We start from the raw sequence: 24146 nt of genomic DNA on the forward strand, positions 1-24146 counted from the left end.
CACATTCAGTTTATCGTAAATACATCCAATATTGACTTCGTAGTGTATATACTCAATGATGAATCTTGTTTGTTTTAATTCCCCTTACGAAGGAGAAAGGAATAGTTCAGATACGTTATTGTACACAATAAACAAGATGCCATTCATATTATTTGCTTTTTACATTAATGTCAATACTTGGATTGTCTGGTAAGACATATATAATCTCTACAGACCGCATTATATCTGCAGTTGCTGAGTTAAAGAACAAACAAAGCGTTTTTTAATGTATGTGCATGATCCAGTGTCGATTTGCACAATGTTAGAAAACTCCATTATTCATCTCCATATTCTGTAGAGATTAAACCTATTACCCACATCTTACTTCCAAAAGGAGTGATATTCCATTCATGATTTTCATTCATTTCAAACCTTCTGAGAAAATGTAAAATGAGAACACTTGAATGAAATTAAATAAGCTTGAATTCTTCTTTATTCCAGGTTGAAGGCTGTATCTTTTCAGGCCCAGTTTTCGACAAGTGAGAAATTGTTTTCACTTTACAGCCGTTTTGTCGAATTACGTTATTGCATGTGAAACCAAATCCTCAAATGAGAGGATTAATTTTGATTCCGACTTGATTCTGTCTTAATTTGTATATTTTCTTGACTGGTGAAAGGAACTACATTGCAACTACACAGCATCTGTTTTCCTAGAGTGAAGCGGTTGGTATTGCAATCACAAATATGTATGATGTATTACTCCGCGTTGCGCGGTTCTATATAGGAAGGCAGACCATTGTTTTATTTTCCTTATTTAGAACGCGGGTAATGAATACAAAACGTCTTTCCCTTTCATATAAAGTGTACGTCCCTCATGAAACAGTTTTGCTTTGTCACGTGTTTTCACTCAGACATAAACTTGATACGAAAGAGGAACCTGCTTTTATGTCCTATAAATATTTTGTTAGGCCTGATCTGTATTGATATTTATTTCACACTTGACTGCAGCATTAAATAATGAACACGGACAACAAAACGGTGGCATCAATGCTAATTGAGAAATACAATCTGCACATGTTTTTGTAGAATCAATTCTTACAACACTGCATATTTTTGTAAGACTGTATGAACGGATCAGTGCTTCATTTGGAGACTGTTTGAATACGCTGAAGATATATTCTACAACACTCGATGTACAAAACATGGAAACAACAGGCGTTCTCATCCTGATTCTGTTTCTGCGAGTTTCGAGGAATAGAAGTCAAGCCTCTCCACAGTGCCAGGCAGTCACTGTCCAATACACACATGTGATGACGTTTGACAATCGGCTGTTTTCAAGGTGGTTGTTGTGGACAAAACCATCAGTGAACAGAAATGAATGTGCCAACTTCTGTCTCCAAGACAAAACCTGCGTTAGCTTTCAAATGAGCTCAAGAGGATCAGTCTGCAGAGCTTACGCCGTCGCCTTTAACGGGAATTCTGCAAGTGTATCAGCCCCGGGATATATGTTATATGTAACGGACAAAGGTAACTAATGTCATTAAATGCATACCTTGTGTCAGAATATCATTATGATGTATGTCTCTTGCGGTTAAGCTGTGTGGGCCTCGGGTACATGGCCATGTATGTCTGGCCTCTATTAATTTGCATTTTTTAACATATGTGACAATTACACAATCTGATCGACACGTTTGTGTATTTGAAACTTTTCTGGAACTTGCTGACTCCTATAAAATGTCCTGTTTGCATGTTTTGTTTTCGTGATATTTGAAACACTGATATCATCCTATCTGCAGCATGATAACCACCTCAATACATATTCAGTGACACTGAAACATCATTTATGGATGAGAAATGGCATAGCATGAAATCAACTGTCGGTATTATATTTCCTGGACTGTTGGTAAAACATAAACAGCCCACAATATGCCATGTCTGCAAATTACCGTGTACCCATAAACACTGGCAGAGGACCTGGTTACAGTGAGAGTGTGATCTTTGTGATTTTTGCGACGGAAATTTGCCCTGTGTCACATAGCTTTTGTGCTATTTTAGCATCAGGAAGGGATGGGTTGGGTACTGATAGTTGTCACGAAAAACATTTTTTGATAAATAACCGGTATATTGTGACAAATGAATCAATACTGAAGGGTGAAAATAAAACCAAGTGTTTCTATTAGTGTTTATCATCTTTCAGCATGAAGCAAGCGTTGTTTTATTAGCTATAACAAACGAGTGATAAATGAGCTTTGAAAGGTGTTAAATAATCCTTGAATGGTTTCTCTTCCCACAGAGGTTATGTCATATCTTCCTACGAACATCTGTTCTAATACGGTCAAACTTCCTAGTTCTCATAAAATCCCTTACCGGCGAAGAAATCGCAACACGAATTATCTCCGTTCTTTCTACCAATCAGAAGACGTGTTACATCAATTTGGATCCAACTTGACTAGTGCAAGCAAATATGGGGCCACAAATATTTTTCCAGCTGGAGACGTGTGTTGATGTGACACACAAGATATTTGATGGCTAGCGTCTCCGTTGCCAACGAGGGTGATGGAGGCGCTATTGATCTGCTTATTACAATGACTTAATGATCTTTATTTCCTCCACAGGTTTGCAGAGTTATACATCTAATTATGTATATACTTTAGAACTAAACATATTGTTGTATCCACAAAATTAGACAAAACTCTGATAGACAGGCAACATTTAATAGTAAGTGAAAGGCGAGAGAGGACACACACATGTGTCTCCTGGGCGCGCTACATCGAACGTGACCCAGATGAACTGCAAGTGTCCGGATTATTCTGATTGGCGTTCGGGCCACACCGCATTCCTGCCCGTCTCGTAGAAATTGATGGTGTTCTGCGCTGTCTACTACAAAATGACACCAACCGAGCCACTTAAAACGCCACGTCTGGGATCCTGAATGGTGATGATGTGAGATATGGTGAGTCAGTCTCCAGTACAACTTGATTCAATGGCACCGATCTGACAACAGCCGCAAATCTCTCATTTATCCAAGGCCTAAATATGAGAGGCGAGATGCCTTGAAGAATGTCTGGAAAGGCATCCCTTCAACAGGCGACTTGATCAAGACCACCTGAAAAACAATGATAGTGCACTTTGTGCGCTTTGTCAAGGCAGCTCTTCATAACTGTAAGGCACCGTTCCTTCAACTGCCTGGTGCCACGACAATGGAGGACAGCAGGCAGACGATGTTCTGCAGCTATGTGTAGCTGCTGCTCTAAAACATACTGCTGACGGTCCAAGTAGTCACTGATGTCCTGCTGGGTGGAGTCAAGCCCACATTCTCCGTTTGCCGACAACCTGCCGAAACATTTTCTTGCCGATGCTTCAACAACCTTCTGAATTTCACAAGTGTCACTGCCTTAGGATGAATACCAACTGAGAACCTCAGTACGTCATCCTACATCTTCGAGACGACTGACCAGTATCTGGGCCAACAGTAGTTGGCGACTGCTAGAGTGAGTTTAATGTTGTCATCACACTGGAGTGCTACCTCAGCATGACCAGGGCAGCCGTTCTGCTGAAGCAGCACATCCAAATGAAAATGACTGTTGTTACGATTAAGAATTTACCGTGACAACAATTTAAGAAATCCCCTGTGAACCAGCAAAACAGAACAAAGACAAGTCGAAAACGGTCAGCTTGTATTACTATGCAACGAGAGCAAGGTATACAAAGTCACAAGTCAATATAACAATGCTGATTACAAATACAATTCAAGAGAGACAAAATCTAAGTCAGTGGGTCGCAAAATACAATATAGCAAACTCACCTAAGTCTCAGTACGAGAGGTAATCAACTATGCAGAATGTCAACACAGCGATGGTCTGACAGCGGATAACGTAGGTCAGGCGTGGACTGGTTTTGATGATCAATTGTTGGCAGTAACTCCAGTAAATATGAATGAGTGTCGCCCTCCACACGGCAACCAGCCTTTTCATATATTTTAAGTCATTTCCCGAAAGTTCGGGCACACGTGACTATCGTCAACACTGTAGAATGCCCTTGAATAAGTCTCCCAGAAGTAAACACATAGAAAACTAGGAGGAGATACATTCTGGAAAACCCGAATCCTAAAAGTGTTGACCAGCTATTGAAACGAAATGTGACCCATCATATTTAATATTCAAAACACTTAACATTGTGACCCAATAATAATTATTACTGAATTAATAACAAAATATACAGAAAATACACACGTAACACTGTTAGCCATTACCCCATCAAAACTGGGCAAACACACGTCATTAACTACCTTACTGCACATTGTTACTTCCTCTCTTGTTTGTTGTGGGAGCAGCTCCAAAAAGGTCAAGGTTGTTTGCCAATGAAGTAACTCACCATTCTCGCCATTGTTAATAACTGATTTTAAAGCGTCTGCCAAAGGATGTGCAGTATTTATATCGATGGGTTTTTTTAACTTCCTCTAGCATCTCATCATGTGACTGAAAGCACAGTCTTATTCTTAAATAGTTGAAAAATCGACCATACATTGTTGGAGTTGACGTTCACCCATGAAAGAGGACAGATTACGATCATTTTCATGGTCCCTGTCTCAAGGGAAAGTTAAGTTGGCCAAACTGATCTTTACAAACCCAGCAAGATGATGTTGGCTAAAAAAAACCATGGGAGGTGAGTCTGGGTTACGTGATGGTGAAGGTGTGTGAACTTGCCTTTACACAACGTACACATACTGCCCTTTTCTCGCAAGGTGGATCCTCTCCTGGCGACTGGACTGGTCTGTACTCTTTCATCCTCGTGAGTGAGTCCGGATTCGTCATAATCAGGAATAACGTGTTGTTCTTCCATAACAGCTAAGAAATACAAATATATATCACTTCCACCACTTAACCCTACTTTACATACATGAGCATATATAAGCCATATCACCTCCCGTGATCAAATGATGTTCATGACATATACACTTACCACCAGAATTATATACAATCTGAAAAAGGTACTTATTAGATACAATCCCTCATCCACCACGGTCTTTTACGAACCCTCTTCTCAATGGTTGCTAAGCCCTCCCCATCCACTCTAACCGTCTTGTCGACAGATACATCACTTTGCTCTGCCTTATTATCTAGCTGATCATTTTCTTTCCCATCCTGATTAGCTGTGACCCCTGGATCTGATTCGTGACGTAACCACTTAAGCCACACAGGAACTGTGCGATCACGACACATCTTGATTCGATCATGATGTAGTTCACATGTCTTTTTCCGACCACTGAGTTGGAAAAGTGCAGGGAAAGGCACTGAGTGATCAAATAAGGACCCTTCCATGGAGACTCTAGTTTCCTACTCATTCCAACTTGAGTTGATGAATCCAATACATAGACAATATCTCCCGTCTCGAAAGATTGTTGGTTCAGTTTAATGTCATAATCCCACTTTTGACGATGCTGGACACTTCCTATTGTCTTCCTTGCTAGTTGGTGCACTTCCTGGAGACTTTTGCCCAGATGGCAGATATAAGAGTTATGATCCTGGTCCTGTTTGTTCACCTCAAACCAAACATGATGTCTACAGGAAGTGAAAGTTCCCTTCCAAATAGAAGCTTGTTTGGGGTGAATCCAGTTTGCCGACTTTTGTTTGCTCGCACAGCTCCTGCCATCTGCTGGAGATGCATATCCCAGTTATGTTGCTTACCACCAGTGAAGCATCTAATCATCTGTAGAATGATTTCTATGTTGCGCTCCACCTGTTTATTTGAGCTCGGGTGATAAGGAGTCATTCTGGTTTTTGTTATTTTCTACAGTGCACATACAGCTGAAAACAGGTTACCATCAAAATTTTGTTCCTTGGTCCGTGTGTATCTGTAAAGGGCAACCAAACCGGGATATAAAACCATCACACAAAAGTCCTGGCAATGGTTTCATCTGTCTGATCAGGGAGAGGGATACACTCCAACCACTTAGTAAACTGATCACTGATCATCAAAATATACTTGCTTCCTGCTGTTGTTTCTGGCAATGGCCCTGATATATCTATGTGCACACACTCCATCTGTGTGCCCGCATGATACTGACCCAACGCTGCTTTAGGCTTTACATTAGCCCCCTTATTTTGATTACAGGTAGAACAAGACAAGACATACTGATCACACTCTAAAGACATACCTGCCCAGTAAAATCTTTGTTTCAAACCTAGTAATGTTTGTTTTTCAACCCCAGGTGTCCTGCCGATTTTGTATCATGACATTGCTCAGGAACATCCAAAACTAATGCCCTTGGAACCACAAGCAACCTCTTAGTGGAAGTAAGCTCTTCCCACTTATACCAAAGAACCCCACCTGCTACCAACAACTGAGACCTACATAACCAAAGTGTCTTGGCCGTTTTGCCTTACAGGCTCAGTTCCTGTTGCGAGGGTTGACAGTTATCAACCACCCAATCTCGGACTCTTTTCAGCTCAGCATCATCATCTTGCAACTTTTTGAGGTCGTCAAGCGTATATCCAGGCATCCAACTGGATACATCTTTCAGCTGGTTTGTTGTGATTTGACTAACATCAGCCTTCCTCAGTGCCAAAGGGACAACATCATCGACATCATTTTCAAATTTGGACCATTCTTCTTGAACCCTCTTGCAAAAATGGTAACCCCCCACATGGCAAATTTGCAAGTTTACAGCCAGCAGCGTAACAGTCACAAAATGTAAGTTCATCCGGTTTCCTTGACAATCCATCTGCATTACTGTGTTTTATACCAGGTCGATGTTCTATTTTCATGTCAAACTGGGCAAGTTCCTCCATCCATTGGGCCAACTGTCACTCAATGTGCTTGAATTTCATCATCCAGGTCAGCCTGTTGTGATCAGTCCTTACCAAGAAGAGTCTTCCGAGTAGGTAAGTCGGGAAGTGTCTGGTAAAAGTTCCCATGGACAGCAATTCCTTTCTGATTGTACAGTAACGTCTTTGAGCTGGAGTGAGAACTTAACTGGCAAACCCAATGGTCATTTCTTGTCCATTCTGTATCTGAATTAGTTCAGCCCCTACTGCATGATTTGAAGCATCTGTATCAAGAATGATCGGATCTCAAGAATTTGGATACCCCAGCACAGCCGAAGCTGCCAACGCCGATTTCAACTTTTCAAATGCTTCATCCTGCTCTCGCTGCCACAAAAAGGGTACATTCTTCTTGACAAGAACATGCAGTGGAAGTGCCAGAACTGCAAATCCACGCATGTGCTCATGATGATAATTGACATATCCAAGGATTTTACCAAGAAACTTTACCTTTGTCTGAGGTAAATAGCACTTGGACAGCTTTACTTTGTTGTTGTGTTGTCTGAATCTACTCAAAACTGCTCGAAGATAGGCTAAACTTCCTTCCGATGGCAGTCCCTGTAACACTAGCTCCACTGCTCTCTGAAAAGTAGCTGGTGCATTACAAAGACCGAAAGGCATTCTAACATATTAAAAAAACCCATACTTTGTGGTAAACGCAGTTTTATCTGTATCCTCTTCAGCCATGACTATCTGGTGATAACCTGAAGTCAAATCCAAAGTACTCATGAACACTGAGCCACCAAGCATACCAAGGCAAGAATCTATATTTTGGAGAGGGTACACATCTTTAGAAGAGCAAGCATTTAACAAGCGAAAATCTTGGCAATATCTCAGCTTCCCATCTTTTCTTTTCTAAACAGAACAGGTGGTGATGCCCACTCCAAAAGTGAAGGCTGAATAATACCCTGATCAAGAACGTTTCTCAAATGGGCTTTTGCCTCAGCTTCAAAGCCCAACGGAGTCCTTCTCATCCTCTGTCGAATGGGTTTTGCATTCCCAACAACAATCTTATGCTTAACAACTGAATGGCAACCGAGGTCCCACTCATCTTTGGCAAATACATCTTTGAAATCAATCAGTACCCTTGCTAACTCTTTACTTTCTTCATTCGAGAGAGTTTTAGAAGATCAATCAAATAAAGCTTGTAAATGCATAGGGACAGAATCATCTGAACCATCATCAACTTGTGCAAGACGCACGCTGAAATGTTCTTTCCCACATAGCGCAGTATAATTTTCCAGGACCTGTTCAGATTCGTTAGGAATGCCTGGTTGGAAATGTTGTCTAAGAGTCACAAATGAATCTGAATGGTTTCACAGCACAACTGGCACTGTCCCAGGTCCTCATACAATAGCAAAATGTGACAACAGTCCATTGAGGTTCTTTGACGGCTGTAGAAGAAACTCACCATCACCCTGAAGAGATGCTTCAACAGATTTTATTGAGTTGGGAGGAAAAACAACCTTTTTCAAAAGTTTGACATGCACAACTTTGCTGACACTACTACCAGTTCTTATAATGCTGCCTCAACCACTTCACCATTCAGTATAACTGAAAGATTGTCCAAGTGAATGAGTGCATGATTATGCCTGCGAAAGTCTAGACCTAGAATGATAAAATCTGAAATCGCATCAACTACCACATCCGATTTTAAAAGTTGTGTTCTGATTTTCATTGGATACTTCCGAAGCCACCAACCATTCAGGCTACAGTTTCTATCAACATCCAACAGAAGGATGGATTCTGACAGATCAAGAGAAATACCTAACTGGTGTGCTACCTCTTTATTAAGGAGTGTAACCTGAGCTGCAGTATCTACGTGCGCTTAGCATAACAAACCACCACACTGTACTGGAATAATTTTTATTTCTCCACATGCTGCGGTCTCCATACAAAGCAATTTCTCTAACACTGGCATCAGAACCAAGTCTGGACTTGGTGTAGGAATCGGAGGATCCGATTCAACTGACCACTATCGTCATCATACAACTATCGTCTTGGCCACTATTAAGTACACAGGTTGTGAATGGGCCACTTTTCCCAACCATTACTTGTTTAAAGACTTGGTTGCTGGTGATGGAGATCTTGACTTCAGTTTCTTTGGACAATCTCTTGCAAAGTGGCCCTCCTCCCCACAAGTGTAACAATTTCTCTGTTCCTTAGGGCTTGGAGATCTAGACTGTCGCTCAGTGAGTGCCTGCATTACGTGTTTCAATGTATCAGTCATTTCTACGAGACAATCTCTAGTTTTGGCATTTTCGTTTGAGAGTTCTGAAAAACATTTCTTCAAAAACTCCTTATCCCTTGCTATAGTTTTCCCATTCTCTGCAGTACCCACAAGGAAATCTGAATAAAATGGACCGTTCTGATATCCGAGCTCTTAGAGCCAAGAATAATTCTCAGATTGTTTTGAGGATGTTTTCACCAACTGTAGTGCTTCGACTGAAGTATTTGGAACCTTATCCATCGCTGATAACGCTGCTTCCTTGTTTTTACACCCCTTGAGAAAAGTATCAACTGTTTCCCACACATGATCGGGCGCATTGGGATACCGTGCTACCACTAGTTCCTGGACCTTTTCCGCAAACTCTTCAATCGGCTGGTCCAAAGATTGCTTCAACCCCATAATTTTCCTTCTTATTGTACGTGGGAGATCAGTGCAGCAGAAAAAAGCTCTCAACTTGAGAATGAGGCTATGATAATTGTATTGAACCGATTCAGACAATGCACTGAAATATTTCAGAGCCTTTCCCTCTAATGCCTCAATGTAATGAGTTAGTGAGTTTTGTTTTACGCCGCACTCAGCAATATTCTAGCTATATGGCAGCAGTCTGTAAATAATCGAGTCTGGACCAGACAATCCATTGATCAACAACATTAGCATCGATCTGCACAATAGGGAACCACCGATGACATGTGTCAACCAAGTCAGCTAGTCTGACCACCCGATCCCGTAAGTTAGGGCTGTTGAAGGCCTATTCTACCCCTGACCTTCACAGGCCCTATACTAAACGAATGTTGTGAATCGTGATGTCTTCATCCAAATGGACTATTTGTATCATCCTACAGCATCTTGGGAATTAGGTGATGAAATCTAATAGGTTATTCCTCAATAATCTGAGTAATCTTGACTCCCTTTTTATTCTTTATTTCTTATTTTTTTACTCCTAACTTGTTTTAATCTCACGGAATTTTAAGGATTCTGCTCTTTTGAACCGTTATATCTTTTGCGCTCCGGCAGATATTTTCTTCATATTTTAAATACATTCAATGATAACCTCATTTATAATGTTTTTTCGTTGTTCTGTATTCAGCTCAAGGCTTTATTGGATCTACGTGTCAAAACAACGCAGACTGTTACGTCACAGGTTCCGTCTGTGTCAATTCCGAGTGCATGTGTGACCCCGGACTGGCATTCTCACCTCAACAAAAGTCTTGTGTTTCAAGTATGCATGAGATATAATAGTTTCTATTTGATAAGGAGTCCCTAGAACACAACGAATTTGGTGCAAAGTTCTTTGTTTGTAAAACCCATTTGTTTCCAACGAAAGAACGTCCAAGTGAAATTACTTACTGACATACTCCTATATAGGTACCTCGCGAATGTATGCTTCCCGGTGGTTTTTATTTATTCGGAAACCGTAAATTCTCAAGTTCTGCATTTTCCATTTTCCTTTTTCCTCTGTCATTGAACCACACAGTTTTATTACTGTAAGTGAATGTTTGGGGACAAATTATACCTTTAATTGCACAATTTGAAGTACTAATTTGAAGTCAGCCTGGTAAATTAGTTTTATTTCTTTGAATGGTGTGAAAGGAATCAAGCATGAGACTGCAAGGCAATAAATAGGAGATTCAACTTCCTTTTAGGACCCTAAGTGACATTAACAGCAGTGACAGATAAAGTTTGAACAGTCACCATTATTACAGTTCAAGGCTGTTAGTCGAAAACAGGTGGTAAACCCGAAAACTTCGTTTTCCACCATACACAGGCACAGAAGAGTCGATTCTACTTTCTCAAGGAAACAAAAAGTTCTTTTGGTATGGTTATGTGCATTTAAAATACCATCCTGAAACAGAACGAGTTTCTCATTGTATCTCTTTTCTGTGTACAGCTACCAAAGACCATAATGGGTTTTGACGACTGTCTCGAGCAGATCAACTATTGGTGGGTGAACAAACGTTGAAAATCATTGAAGGACTTCTGTTCATATACAAACCATTCCTTCATCATCATTCTGCATTCAGGCTTTAGCTAACATTTTTCCGAGTTCATTTTAAGTCCCCACATTGAGCATCATGTTATAAAAATACACAAGATAGCTTTTTTTTGCAGCTTGTACAGAGTACGGTCCTCATTACACTATAATACGTGGCTATTATATCGGCGGAAACAACATGGCTACCTACAACGGGGTTACTGAACAACAGTGCATGGACCACTGCACCACCCACACCGCCTTTGTCTGTCGATCAGCTGACTGGCGTGCCTCTGACGGAAGATGTGACCTCACCACCAAAACTCTCCTGACTGTTTCCACATCTAACTACAGAATAGTACCTGATCCTACAAGTATTGTCCAGTTTTCCCGAGATTGCAAAGCGTGATCCGACCATGTTAAACTACCCAAAACTTCCTCTGTGATTGTTTAATTAAAACCCTTAATCAGAAGCTATAGTTGTCGATACAGAATACACTGTAAATACTGTTCAAACAAATAAGGTGGTGATGTGGCCTAGTGGTTAAAGTGTTTGCTCGCCAAGCCGAATACCCAGGTTTGATTACTTACATAGATCTGTACAGTGGATGAATCTCATTTCTGGTGTCCCAAGATAACAATGCTGGAACATTGCTAAAAGTGACGTTAAACCAAATCATCCAGTCATCATCCAATCATCATCCAATCATCATTCAATCAAACAAACATAGCAATACCATAAGAAATCTTTATTCTTCATGAGGTCAACATGCAGAAACAGGGGCCCGCAGATTCAATAACCCAGGTGATCAGACCAGACCCAAAAGGCGGTCAGATTCTGGTATTTTGATAACAGATTGAACTATTCACAGTATTCAGTCGTTTTGTTGTACGGAAATATATATTACTAGTATATATACTACCCAACAAAACTTTAAATTGGTAAAACAAACTTGTGCAACTACCGTGCATGTCATCAGTTTGGTGTGAAGTTGGCGTTTTTAAGAATTCGTCAATTTTATCGCTTATTGAACTCATGAAACCTTTTCAACTTTACACATTTGTTTTCCAATACCTTACGTTATGTGTAAACAGTACATTGAAACGGTATGGAATATTTTGCAAACTCTACTTGACGTACACATTTGTGAGTCAATACTTTGGATGGGCAGCACTCGTTATACTGTTATATAGTAATGACATTCTTTGATAGTTTACATGGATGGGCAGCTCTCGTTATACTGTTATATAGTAATGACATTCTTTGATAGTTTACATGGATGGGCAGCACTCGTTATACTGTTATATAGTAATGACATTCTTTGATAGTTCACATGGATGGGCAGCACTCGTTATACTGTTATATAGTAATGACATTCTTTGATAGTTCACATGGATGGGCAGCACTCGTTATACTGTTATATAGTAATGACATTCTTTGATAGTTTACATGGATGGGCAGCACTCGTTATACTGTTATATAGTAATGACATTCTTTGATAGTTCACATGGATGGGCAGCACTCGTTATACTGTTATATAGTAATGACATTCTTTGATAGTTTACATGTTAATGCTAATGAGTTCATCTGACCCGTGAAGGTCCGTTGTAGAATAAGCCTTCAGTAACCCATGCTTGCCATTAAAGGCGACTATTGATTGTCGTAAGAGGCGACTAACGGGATCGGGTGGTCAGGCTCGGGTACTTGGTTGACACATGTCATCGGTTCCCATCTGTGCAGATCGATGTTCATGTTATTGATCACTGGATTGTGTGGTCCAGACTCGATTATTTACCGATCGCCGCAATATAGCTGGAATATTGCTGAGTGCTTCGTTAAATTAAACTCACTCACTCACACACTAATGAGTTGATTTAATTAATACACTGCGTATAATACGGTGCCCCTTTTCCCGAGTACCCAAATATTGTTCAGTGGATATACAAGAATCTGAAATAATGCTTTTGTAAAATTGCCGTGTCAATTTACTTTCTGTGGTAGCTTTGCCAGTTGTTCAAAATTAAATCTTCTATATATTAGCTTCCATCTGAAGCTAACATTGTCTTAGGAATATATTTACCTAAGTACTTGTCATAGGTAATTCTTTTACCCACATCTTAATTTGTGCGAATGTAAACAATCGTATTAGTCAATATTTAAAAACTCGGGAACGAATTTGAAAAATGCAAAATGATAACACTTTATGTCCCCAAAACAATAGCAATTAAAACAAGCAAGCACATAGTATTGGAGGCGAAGCAAATGCTCCGGTTATTTTACTTGGTCAACCTGGAGCCCTTTGTGGTGGCAAAACAATCGGTATTGATTAATAAAGTAGTTACAGTGCAAGATAAGGTCACCACAGTTTCCTGTAAATGATTTATTTTTATTTATTTATAAATAACCATACACATATTCATATTTCGGTTTTACGACAGACAAATTAGACTGTCCTGTTTATTTCACCCCATATTGAAGTCACACCTTCTATAAGATAAGACATAGTGGTTGTTGATGAACCTGACACGCTTTGCGACGATGGGCACATATAATTATCCTTGCGAGTAGTGAACTGATTGATAATGATGCATCTTGATGTAAATTGGTACCTGTTGTCCTATTATCATTTGTACATTATGGCTTCTTGTGACCTTCACTTTGTATTACATAAAGTCATGAACTTTGGATTATGTTTCAGGCTGTAATCCGTTGTCCGATCAAGATTTAATCTTTACAGGCCGCATTCAACTATCAGTTGCTGAGTTAAAGAGCAAGGTTTCTTGTTAATGCAGAAACAGGATCCCATGTTGATTCGTACAGTTAGACAACTCCATTATTCGTCCTCACGTTATGGAATGATATTTGTTTCTTTTGTGGTTTAATGCTTATTGTGAAATTCACTGTTGTACTGTATTTTACGTCGTGCTTCACTGTTGTACTGTATTTTATATCGTGCAGGAACTCGAGCCTATTTTTATATGGTTGGGCCATTGCTGAGTGCAGCGAAAAGGAACAAATATACCTATAACAAAATCACACAGCGTTTATACTAAGCCTTTGATGATATAAATACAGGATTCAGTGAAGATTTGTTTCTAGTATAAGACAAAATGATATGGATGTCAACTATTTTCTTACTGTAAACACAACATTTCTAGGCTATTCCTTGCCCCTTCATCATGTTAGTAAGAAAACGCAATTCGTCCCCATATTATGTAGAGGTATATATATTTTTGCTTAGGCATGAGTTGTAATTAAATAATTCTGTCACAGTTGACTGCCAAAATACATAATGAATCCAAACCAAATCCTGCTAACAGAGAATTGCAATATGCATAATGTATATGTAGAATCAATCCTGACAACACTGCATGGTTCCCGGAGTCTGTAGATTGACAAGTAGGTGACCAAAAGAACGGATCAGTGTTCGGTTTGTAGACCGGGTTAACAAATATTTATTCAACTAAACTTGTGAAATATACGTCATGGAAAATACTGTTGTTTTCATCCTGATTCTATTCCTGCGTGTTTCTAACAATAGAGTTCAAGCCATTCTAGAGTGTGAGAGTGTCAAAATCACGCATGTCATGACGTTTGACAATCGGCTGTTTTCGAGATGGTTGTTGTGGAAAAAATCATCACTGAACAGAATTGAATGTGCCACCTTCTGCCTCCAAGAGAAAACCTGCGTTAGCTTTCAAATGAAGGAAGGAGAGTCAGTCTGTAAAGGCTATGCCGTCGCCTTCAACGGGGACTCCACAAGTGAATCAGCCCCGGGATATGTGTTGTATGAAACCGAGAAAGGTAATTAATGTGATCAAGTACCTGACCTTGTGTCAGCCTACCGTACATCACTGATATATGTTTGTACAGTGATTAAGATACATGGAATACTGAGTCTCGGCTAAAAACGTAATGATTGGCTACTTACAGTCCGTTGTTGAGTACAATGGAAGCTGTCAAAACCGGCATCTGTCCAGTCAAGCAAATTGTCAACACCGGCATAAAATATCACTCCTGATTGTGGCTTTTACATTTATCATCAGCCCCACAATCCGATATGTTGTCGTAACTGGATTAATTCTTTAGTCCCCATGAGTGCTGGTTTATACATCTTCCACTGCACTTCTAACCCCATCAGTGATTCTGAAAAGATGCTAAGATGTGTAAACGTGGGACAGATATCAAAAAGTACACATAATTAAACCATCTTTCAGTATTACACTTCCAAGATTTTCCTTCGTTGTTATATATTAATTTAAAGGTGAGGATTATCCTTCAAAAGGAGAAGTAGGATTTTTTGGGGGCCCCTCAATGCATCCTTACACTGGATGTCGAATTACAAATATATTGAGTCAAACTATAAACTTCACAAATTATAGCAAAAGGTCTTCGCGAACTGATGCTGTCCAGCATCAAAGGTTTTGGTTTGCTTGGAGCACAGATGCCAGACGTGAGTACAATGTGTCAAGCCCATTTCTTGCACCCCACGCCGTGAAATTGCAGTAATATTCCCAAACTCGAAGTGCACTCTGTCTCGTGCACTCATTAGCTTTCTGTCAACTCACTGGAGTTGGGACCCGTGAAGGTCCGGGGTAGAATAGGCCTTCAGCAACCCATGTTTGCCATAAAAGGCGACTATGCTTATCGTAAGAGACGACTAACGGGATGGGGTGGTCAGGCTCGCTGACTTGGTCATGTCATCGGTTCCCATTTGTGCAAATCGATGCTCATGTTGTTGGTCACTGGATTGTCTGGTCCAGACTCGGTTATTTACAAACCATCGCCATATAGCTGGAATATTGTACGGCGTAAAACTAAACTCACTCACTCACTGGAGTTGAAACGGAGATATTTATAAGCTTTGCCCTCGTAACAACACGGGTTTTTGTTGTTGTTGTTTTTGTTGTTGTTTTCTTGCTATTTGGAAAAAGTAGATTCGCAACAATCCGTGAAGCAAAGTAAAAGTTGTTGAAAACCATCAAAGAATTTAAAGCATTTAAGTGATCTTCAAAACAGTACAAATAGATGCAAAGCACTTACAATGGAAGACGCGGGCGGTGGGGTATCCTTGTGGTTAAAGCGTTCTCTCGTCACGTCGAAGACCCGGATTCGATTCCCCACATGGGTACAATGTGTCCAACCCATTTTCTGGTGTCCCCTGCCGTGATGCTGTCGGAGTTTTGCTAAAAGCGGCGTAAAACTAAACTCACTCACTCACTCACTCACTACAATGGACGACAACACTAGAGTAGCAACAGATTAATGTCCACTTTGCAGCTACAGTGCACACGATTACAGAATATGCTTCAGTCGGGTATTGAGGATAAATGCATGATCTTCACACAACCGCTTGTATGACTCTACAGAGGTTTCTAAAATGTTTCATAAAATCCTGGTTTAATCCACCTGGTCTGACGATTGTGGCAGGTTTGATGACACAATACTTAAGTCACCAATGATCTGACGTACGCACGTCAAGTGACGTTTAGTCCAGCATATTCCAAATATCGTCTGAATAGCACTTTCGCTTCCTTAATTAAATGCGTTTGCTAATGTGTCATTGAACATTCGGTTCCGTCCTAGATCATGCATGAGGCGGTAATGGGAGAAGTGAAACCTTCAAATATAGAATCCATCTAAAGAAACCACTCTCTGATTAATATACTCTTCACAAATTGTAGGGCAACTTTACTTTCAATGTACGATTCTCAAAATTTGGAGATGCATGGAACTGAATTAAAGTTGATTCAGTAATAATGGATGTTTTGAGAATGTATCACCACATGGATTTCATTCCAAGCTAAGCTGTTCGTGCAGTTATCCCCTTTGTTAGGTGACTGGAGTATGTTAGTATGACATGAAAACTTCAGGTTTACAATTTTCAGTCAGTAGTGTGTGATTTACCCCTGAAAACCCCCGACCATGCACAGATGCAAGAAAATTATCGGAAACAATTTTCTACAGTGATTTATTGGCCTGTCTGAAAAACGTCAAGATTCGTAATGACACCCATGCACGTGTAGGAGACTCCCAGGTTGTAATTATCAGTAACGTCAGTAATAGAGTAATCAGAAAACGACTGTGGTCAAGCTTTCAAAACAAGTCTTTGGACGTTTAGTCAGTGTGTGAGTGAGTTTAGTTTAAAGCCAAACTCAGCTATATTCCAGCATTATGGCGGCGGTCTGTAAATAATCGAGTCTGTACCAGTGATCTGCGCAATCGGGAATCATGTGTCAACCAAGTCAGCGAGTCTGACCATCCGATCCCGTTAGTCGTCTTTTACAACAAACATATTCGCCTTTTTTGGCAAGCATGGGTTGCTGAAGGCTTATTCTGCCCCGTGACCTTCACGGGTATTAGGACGCCCGCGTTTAAGGTGACTAAGGGTTGTTCCTGACTGGTTCATGCATGTTATCGTGTCCTAATTGGACATGACGTCAGTCAGAGATTTGTCTGGTACAGAATACTTACGCGTCTTTACGTTTTTGTGACACTTCAAGTCAGTGAATGTAAATGGATGTTAATTAACAGATGTAATTCAACCGTTAATTCAGTACAAGATGTCAGAATAGGCGTGAGAACCAACGAATTTACCTTTTGTAATCACCGATACACACACAGACGCACGCACACATGCACACACATTGAACTCTCATCTAGACATTGTTCCAGACGTGCGAATATGTCATCTACTGATGTCCTTTGTTTTAGGGGCTTGTTCATTGTAATGTCTGTCCGGTAATATTTGTTTGTAGAAAAAAAACAATATTCCATCTTCTAACGATTTTGCTTTCAGTGACCTTGTTACAAAACATCAAATCCACTTTGCTTTATGAGACCGTTGTGCCCATGAAGCATAAATTTGTGTGATAAAGCAGTGTCTATAATGAGTTCTTGTTCTCCTCAGTTGGTTATGTTGGGTTCATGAAGAACTTGTACTTATGTCATACTTGGTAACCTGTAGTATTATTAGTAATATTGATTCCTGCTTGTTAGCTATCGATGAAGACTCCGTTACCTGAAGTCTTCAGACGCTTGATGAAGTAAATGAATGTTTATGCCCTACGCAGTGCAAATGGACTCTACGGTAATCTCAGTTTGAATTAGGAGATAAACATCATGTGTCGGTTCCAAATGCATTCCCGTGCTTCAAATACTCAATAACACCCGGAAATTGGCAAACACATGATATTTATCGACATTGTAAACAAAAAAGTAAACCAAAGGGGGTTTACTGTCTGCACTGGTTTACATCGAGTATGAGTACAGCAGTAAAGTGTCATCAGCTGCCCGTTTCAGCTGGTTCCCATGGTAACATTTGGAGTTGCTCATTTGTGACGTCATTCTAACTTTACGTCACAATATGATTTGAATGACGACACCACTGTTGATGACAAAACAAAACAATTGTTTACGTTTAAGTACGCAGTGAATAGTCTTGCAGTTTCCGGGAATCTAATACCATTTGATCATGTTTTTCAACCAATCAGATTACAGAACACAGTGACTTTTGGTTTACAATGGTATTTTTCGTGTTGTTTTCAGCTCGAGGCTTTATTGGATCTTCGTGTCAGAACAACGCAGACTGTTACCTTCCTGACTCCGTCTGTGTCAACTCCGAGTGTATGTGTGACCCCGGACTGGCATTCTCACCTCAACAGAAGTCTTGTGTTCTAAGTATGCATGAGATAATTATTTTTTAATCTGTAAAACTCCAGTTTAAATTCTGACCAGGGAATTTAAGGAAGAAATGTGCTTTTAATGAATAAAACCACATGGGTCCTCTGAAATATCAAAAAGATTACGATGTATCGGAAAATACTTCAAAAGATGCAAAAGATTCATCACTACGGCTATGTAACTCCGTATGGGTAATATGGAGTCAATGTTGTCTTTGGGTTTAGCGTCTGTGTGTTCTTCGATAATTGCGAATGTACTACGTAACTACCAGTCCTTAAGCTCAAGTTAGTTTAAAGTGAAATACTTATAACTGCTTGTGCTATAAAACAACACTCACTTTTGCCAACATTTTGTAAATGCAACAAATGCCAAAAGAACTAATCTTCTATTCTACCTCTGTGTCATGCAACAAATATTTGGTTTGATTTGTTTGCAGCTTGTACAGAGTACGGTCCTCATTTCACTACAATACCTGGCTACTATATAAGGCATAATAACATGCTTACCACCTACGGGGTGACTGAACAACAGTGCGGGAACCTCTGTGCCAACCAAACCAACTTTGTCTGCCGGGCAGCTGATCACGAAACCGATGTCGAGAGATGTGACCTCACTGACCAATCTCTCCTGACTGTTGACAAATCTGACTACATAATAGAAGTGGATCGTACAAGTATTCATTTTTCCAGAGATTGCAAAGCCTGATCCAACAAAGTAGACTCGTCATTTTGGAATGTGCCTTTGTAGTCAACAGCAAGTCAGTTGTGACCTCCGCCATATAGCTGGATTATTGCTGATATTGCTGACTGTGGCCTTAGACAAAACTCACTCACTCAGTCACTCGCATTTGTACATTTGATTGGTTTGGCTTACTAAAGGGGAATTTTCATTTCTGGGTAATATTGTCTAGTAAATATACTGATACACTTTATGCAGTACTACTACTGGCTTGTAATACTTACTACTTTAATTCCATTGTGTTCTGAGATTACAATCGGATTCCCTGATCACATTACAATACAAAGCATTATTCTTGATGAGGTCAACAGTGTGGGACCCGAAAGTGCAACAAACAACTTAAGGGTTTTCTCTATACCATATGTCCGTAAATTACAACAGTAGTCATTTGAGGAGAGAATTCTATTGCCATCTTCTTCGTTACGTTTCGTAGTATAGTTACTCATATTTATGGAACTTTAGTTTCATTGATATCAACTTCATCGTCTTCTTCTTCACGACGTCAAAGAATATATAGCCCTGTAATGTTGTGTTCCTCATAATTAAAATAGTTGACCGCCGCAAAATGGCTAAAAGCGGTGTAAATTTATACTTTCTAACCCATTACTACTTGAAGACATCGTATTTTCCATCAGTGAGCCAATACTCATCGCCCGACAGGTGAATTCTAATTGCGTGACGAGTCATTCGAGGAGAGCTTCAGTCCAGCGATTACTTTGTCACCTTGGTTGGTTTAAACAATACATATGGAAGATTAAATAGAAATATTTCATAAAAGCAGACGTGCTAGACGGTCACACGATATCCACCGCAGTGGTTAGTAGTGTCTTTGCCTTTGTAGTTCAAGTTGTGTTCCATAACTTTCTATTTCTTTTCAACAGACATCGTTGATGTTCTTCGGTGACGTTTAGTAAATGCAAACGTAGGTTCGTTGCCAGTATTGTTATCCATAAATACATCTTTGTTCCGAAGACACACGATTAATGTCCTCCTGAGAGGGTATGAAAGTGCCAAAACTTTCAATGATAAATTTAAGCCAACCAGATTTTTTTTGTTCAAAAAATATTTTTTTGGTCTTCAATTAGGCTAAGTATTTCTCACAATCACAGTGACTGAAAGGATGGTGTAAACCCAACCAGGATCCATGCAGGTAACGAAAACACTGTCGGCCCCTAGCATGGTGGTCTGCCTTCAGTTATTGGCGACCTATAGCCGATTTTTATATTGTATTGTTTTCGTAAATACAATATTTTCCCTTTTACTACATGGTATTAGGCACCATCTGTGATACTCTGTGTGATTGGTGTTTTAGAAGTTGATGGATAATAGAAACGTATAATACTTTATGGATAACAGCTTCTTTATTTCTATGATGCGACGTTTCGGTATAGCTTTTTATGCCGTTTTCAAGCTCACTCTTGTTTGACAATGTTATAAGAAGCTGTTCCGATACGTCGCATCATAGAAATAAAGAAGCTGTTATCCATGAAGTATTATAGCTCTCTACCATCTGTGATATTCTAGATGTTTTACAGTACCTAGAGGAATGATTATTCAACAACGTGTATGTATTGCTTGTGTAATACCTTTTTCGTCACTACATGGCTGCAATGGTAACTCACTCACTGACTCCAAATTCACTAGTTGTATATTTCCATAATGTATGTCTTAATTTCCCATCGTATGCAAATGATTAAGCCAATTAGTACACTTCGTTTTATACTTGACATTGTATTTTGACGTATACAAAAGTTGTGATTTTAAAAAAAAAAAAAGAACTTGTGATTTTCAATGATTCCATTTATGGCAGATATTGGTAGTGTGTTTTCAGTGACTATTTTAGCGAATGTCAATACATGTCGGTGGGGGTAGCCTAGTGGTTAAAGCGCTCGCTCGTAACGCCGAAGACCCGGGTTCGATTCCCCACGTGGCTACAATGTGTGAAGCCCATTTTCTGGTGTCCCCCGCCGTGATATTGCTGGAATATTGCTAAAAACGGCGTAAAACCAAACTCACTCACTCACTTTTCAATGAAGGACCGGTGTTACCTTGATCTATGAGTATACTTTAATAAGAAACATATATGCACTCGTTACATCTATGTATAATTTAGGTATTCATTAAATGATTCCTTTGTTTATGCATACATGTTGTTATGGATGTTTGTTGGGTTTTTATGAATTCAGTTTTGATAATTTAACGTTATTGTGTCAGCATTGCGCTCTATGGTCACCTACTATGCATAGAGTTGTGTCGTGAATATATTTGCCTCAGTTATGTTCAACATATGTGTCCTTTGAATAAACAGTTGTTTGTAGCTTCTCTATTGTGATCATCCTGGCAATTGTTCCCAGTACTTTCTTTAATTGTTAAGATTCGGCGGGGTAGCCTAGTGGTTGCAGCGCTGTTTCGTCACGTTTTTAAGGGTGAAACAATGTGTGTGCTTGCCTCTGGAATATATATTACGAAAAGTCGCATGAAAAATGTTCAGTCATTTCTTGTTTGATTCTGTAGCGTTAGTGCTACTGAACAAGAGACACAAGAAACAAGTGAACATGAACATTCTGCTGTCCAAAAAAACAGGTTTGGTTAATGGTAAAGGACGGATGGAATTTCCAGAACATATAAAAGACGCTCCATAAAGACCAGTTTGAAAAAAAAAAATTTCTTTCGAGTGTATGCGTGTGCATACACGCAAAGTTGATGGTTTATTAGGAGATAAACATCACGTGTTGGCCATTTTCCGGGTGTTATTGAGTATTGGAAGTACGGGAACCGACGGCGTCAACCGGAGGTTTCAAATGAAATATTCCCGTCCTTCAAATACCCAGTAACACCCGGAAAATGGCAAACACATGGTGTTTATCAACATGGTAAACAAAAAAGTAATCCAAATGGTTTTACTATCTACACTCGGTTACATCGAGTACGGGTACAGCAGTGAAGTGTCATCAGCTGGCCGTTGCAGCTGGTTCCCATGGTAGCATCTGGAGTTGGTCATTTGTGACTTTACGTCACAATATGATTTGAATGACGTCACCACTGTTGATGACACAAGATAACAATTGTTTGCGATGTTTCTACGTGTCTATACGCAATGAATGGTCTTGCAGTTTCCGGGAATCTAATACCTTTTGATCATGTTTTTCAAACAATCAGATTGAAAACACAGTGACACAATGCCTGTGTAATGGCACATAAACCATAAATATCACCTTCCACCGAGTAAAACATCAGTGTCATTGATCACCCGGATATGGTTGGCGCCGACGAATGTATGTAATCATTATCCAAAGTGAACTTATTAATACTGCATGTGTCCCTGTGCTTTAATAGCGCTGAAATTATCATTTGTGATTAATTTATGACGTCTTGAAGCATCTTCTTGTCTGAACGTGACGTTATATACGATTTATCAACTGTCGGCGAGTTTACCAGATGTAATCCATGTGTCAAATTCGCTTTGTCTTGGTTTTACACAACAATTCATGTTCAGACGTTTATAGCCTTAAATGAATCTACCTCTTGGCCATCGCGTCCAGAGAAACAACTTCTTTTTGTTATATCTCTGAAAAGCAGGGCGTGGAGTCATCCCACAGATGACATCCTTACCTTGTCAGTTTGCTGATGAGGTAAACCTCTTTGGTTATGTGGACAAGGCGTCCGACTTAGGATCAGAGGGTCCGAGATTCGAATCCCAGGGCATAGGAAATTTGATGGCCGCTACTTCTGTATATCCATATATTATCGTTCTTTCTCCCCTGTGACGATCCGGGTTAGAATTAATCTTCAGTGACCCATACTTGTTACAGGCGACTAACGGAAACGGGTGGTCAGGCTCGCTAACTGGGTTGACACATGTCACAGTATCCCAACCGGGTAGAATGATGCTCTTGCTGTTGATCCTTGGATTGTCTGGTCCAGATCCGATTGCTTACAACTGCTACCATTTAGCTGAAATTCAGCCATAGTCATAAGACCAAAATTTTCCTGGACACCATCATCATTGTGTGACGTTGTATAATATGAAGCATAGGACTGTCACCTAGGTGATAATTAGTGGATTGTAGACTCGTTAAGGGACGGTGGATCAACTCATTGGTTAAAGCGTTCGGAGTCCTTTGGGGTGACGTGTACCAGCCCATGGACCCCGAGGGACCACCCACTGAGGTATTGCTGGAACATGCGTGACTCAAAAGGATGTAAACCTGTACTCACTTACTCACTCCAGACTCGTTTATTTCGAGGCAGCAGTAATTACATCGCTTAGTGCGTTGTTGATTAACAAACCAACAAGCGAAACAGTTAGAAGGGATATTGATGTCTTTGATCTCTCGTCTTGTTTGATGTGTGTGTGTGTGTGTTTGTTTGTGTGTGTGTTTGTTTGTGTGTGTGTTTGTTTGTGTGTGTGTTTGTTTGTGTGTTTGTTTGTTTGTTTGTGTGTGTGTGTGTGTGTGTGTGTGTGTGTGTGTGTGTGTGTGTGTGTGTGTGTGTGTGTGTGTGTGTGTGTACATTATTCAGTAAAAAGCAACACATGGTGGCTTTAGTTGTTCATAAGCCTTTAGGACCATGTCCTGTGAGAAACTGGAAGACTTTCTGGAAAACCTAGGCTGTTGTTCTGTTCCGTTATGTACATACAATTAAGAAACACCGAGTACTCATGCGTTTCCGTTGTACAGAACATCTGAAACGTTATTGTTGCACGGAGTATCATTCCTG

At 40.0% G+C, this 24146-nt stretch overlaps 2 protein-coding genes across 2 annotated transcripts; both read left to right on the forward strand.

Annotated features, from left to right (window-relative positions):
• Positions 1 to 1178: 1178 nt before the first annotated feature.
• LOC137282507 (uncharacterized) lies at positions 1179 to 11414 on the forward strand. Its single transcript, XM_067814262.1, has 3 exons — positions 1179 to 1506; positions 10121 to 10252; positions 11143 to 11414. Exons 1-3 carry the CDS (start codon positions 1182 to 1184, stop codon positions 11412 to 11414), a joined length of 729 nt encoding a protein of 242 aa, XP_067670363.1. The 5' UTR covers positions 1179 to 1181.
• A 3077-nt stretch (positions 11415 to 14491) lies between these two features.
• LOC137281203 (uncharacterized) lies at positions 14492 to 19459 on the forward strand. Its single transcript, XM_067812325.1, has 3 exons — positions 14492 to 14810; positions 18555 to 18686; positions 19126 to 19459. The coding sequence occupies exons 1-3, from the start codon at positions 14492 to 14494 to the stop codon at positions 19392 to 19394; spliced, it is 720 nt and encodes a 239-aa protein (XP_067668426.1). The 3' UTR covers positions 19395 to 19459.
• Positions 19460 to 24146: the final 4687 nt, after the last annotated feature.

The sequence above is a fragment of the Haliotis asinina genome, chromosome 4 (genome assembly GCF_037392515.1).
Source record: "Haliotis asinina isolate JCU_RB_2024 chromosome 4, JCU_Hal_asi_v2, whole genome shotgun sequence".
NCBI lineage: Eukaryota > Metazoa > Mollusca > Gastropoda > Lepetellida > Haliotidae > Haliotis > Haliotis asinina.

Bases quoted from the DNA above. Each gene is read 5' to 3' on its own strand.
- LOC137282507 (XM_067814262.1), top strand. From the start codon at position 1,182: ATGGAAACAACAGGCGTTCTCATCCTGATTCTGTTTCTGCGAGTTTCG. The intron at 1,507-10,120 runs GTAACTAATGTC...TTCTGTATTCAG, and splicing joins GTTATATGTAACGGACAAAG to CTCAAGGCTTTATTGGATCT. The intron at 10,253-11,142 runs GTATGCATGAGA...TTTTTTTTGCAG, and splicing joins ACAAAAGTCTTGTGTTTCAA to CTTGTACAGAGTACGGTCCT.
- LOC137281203 (XM_067812325.1), top strand. From the start codon at position 14,492: ATGGAAAATACTGTTGTTTTCATCCTGATTCTATTCCTGCGTGTTTCT. The intron at 14,811-18,554 runs GTAATTAATGTG...TGTTGTTTTCAG, and splicing joins GTTGTATGAAACCGAGAAAG to CTCGAGGCTTTATTGGATCT. The intron at 18,687-19,125 runs GTATGCATGAGA...ATTTGTTTGCAG, and splicing joins ACAGAAGTCTTGTGTTCTAA to CTTGTACAGAGTACGGTCCT.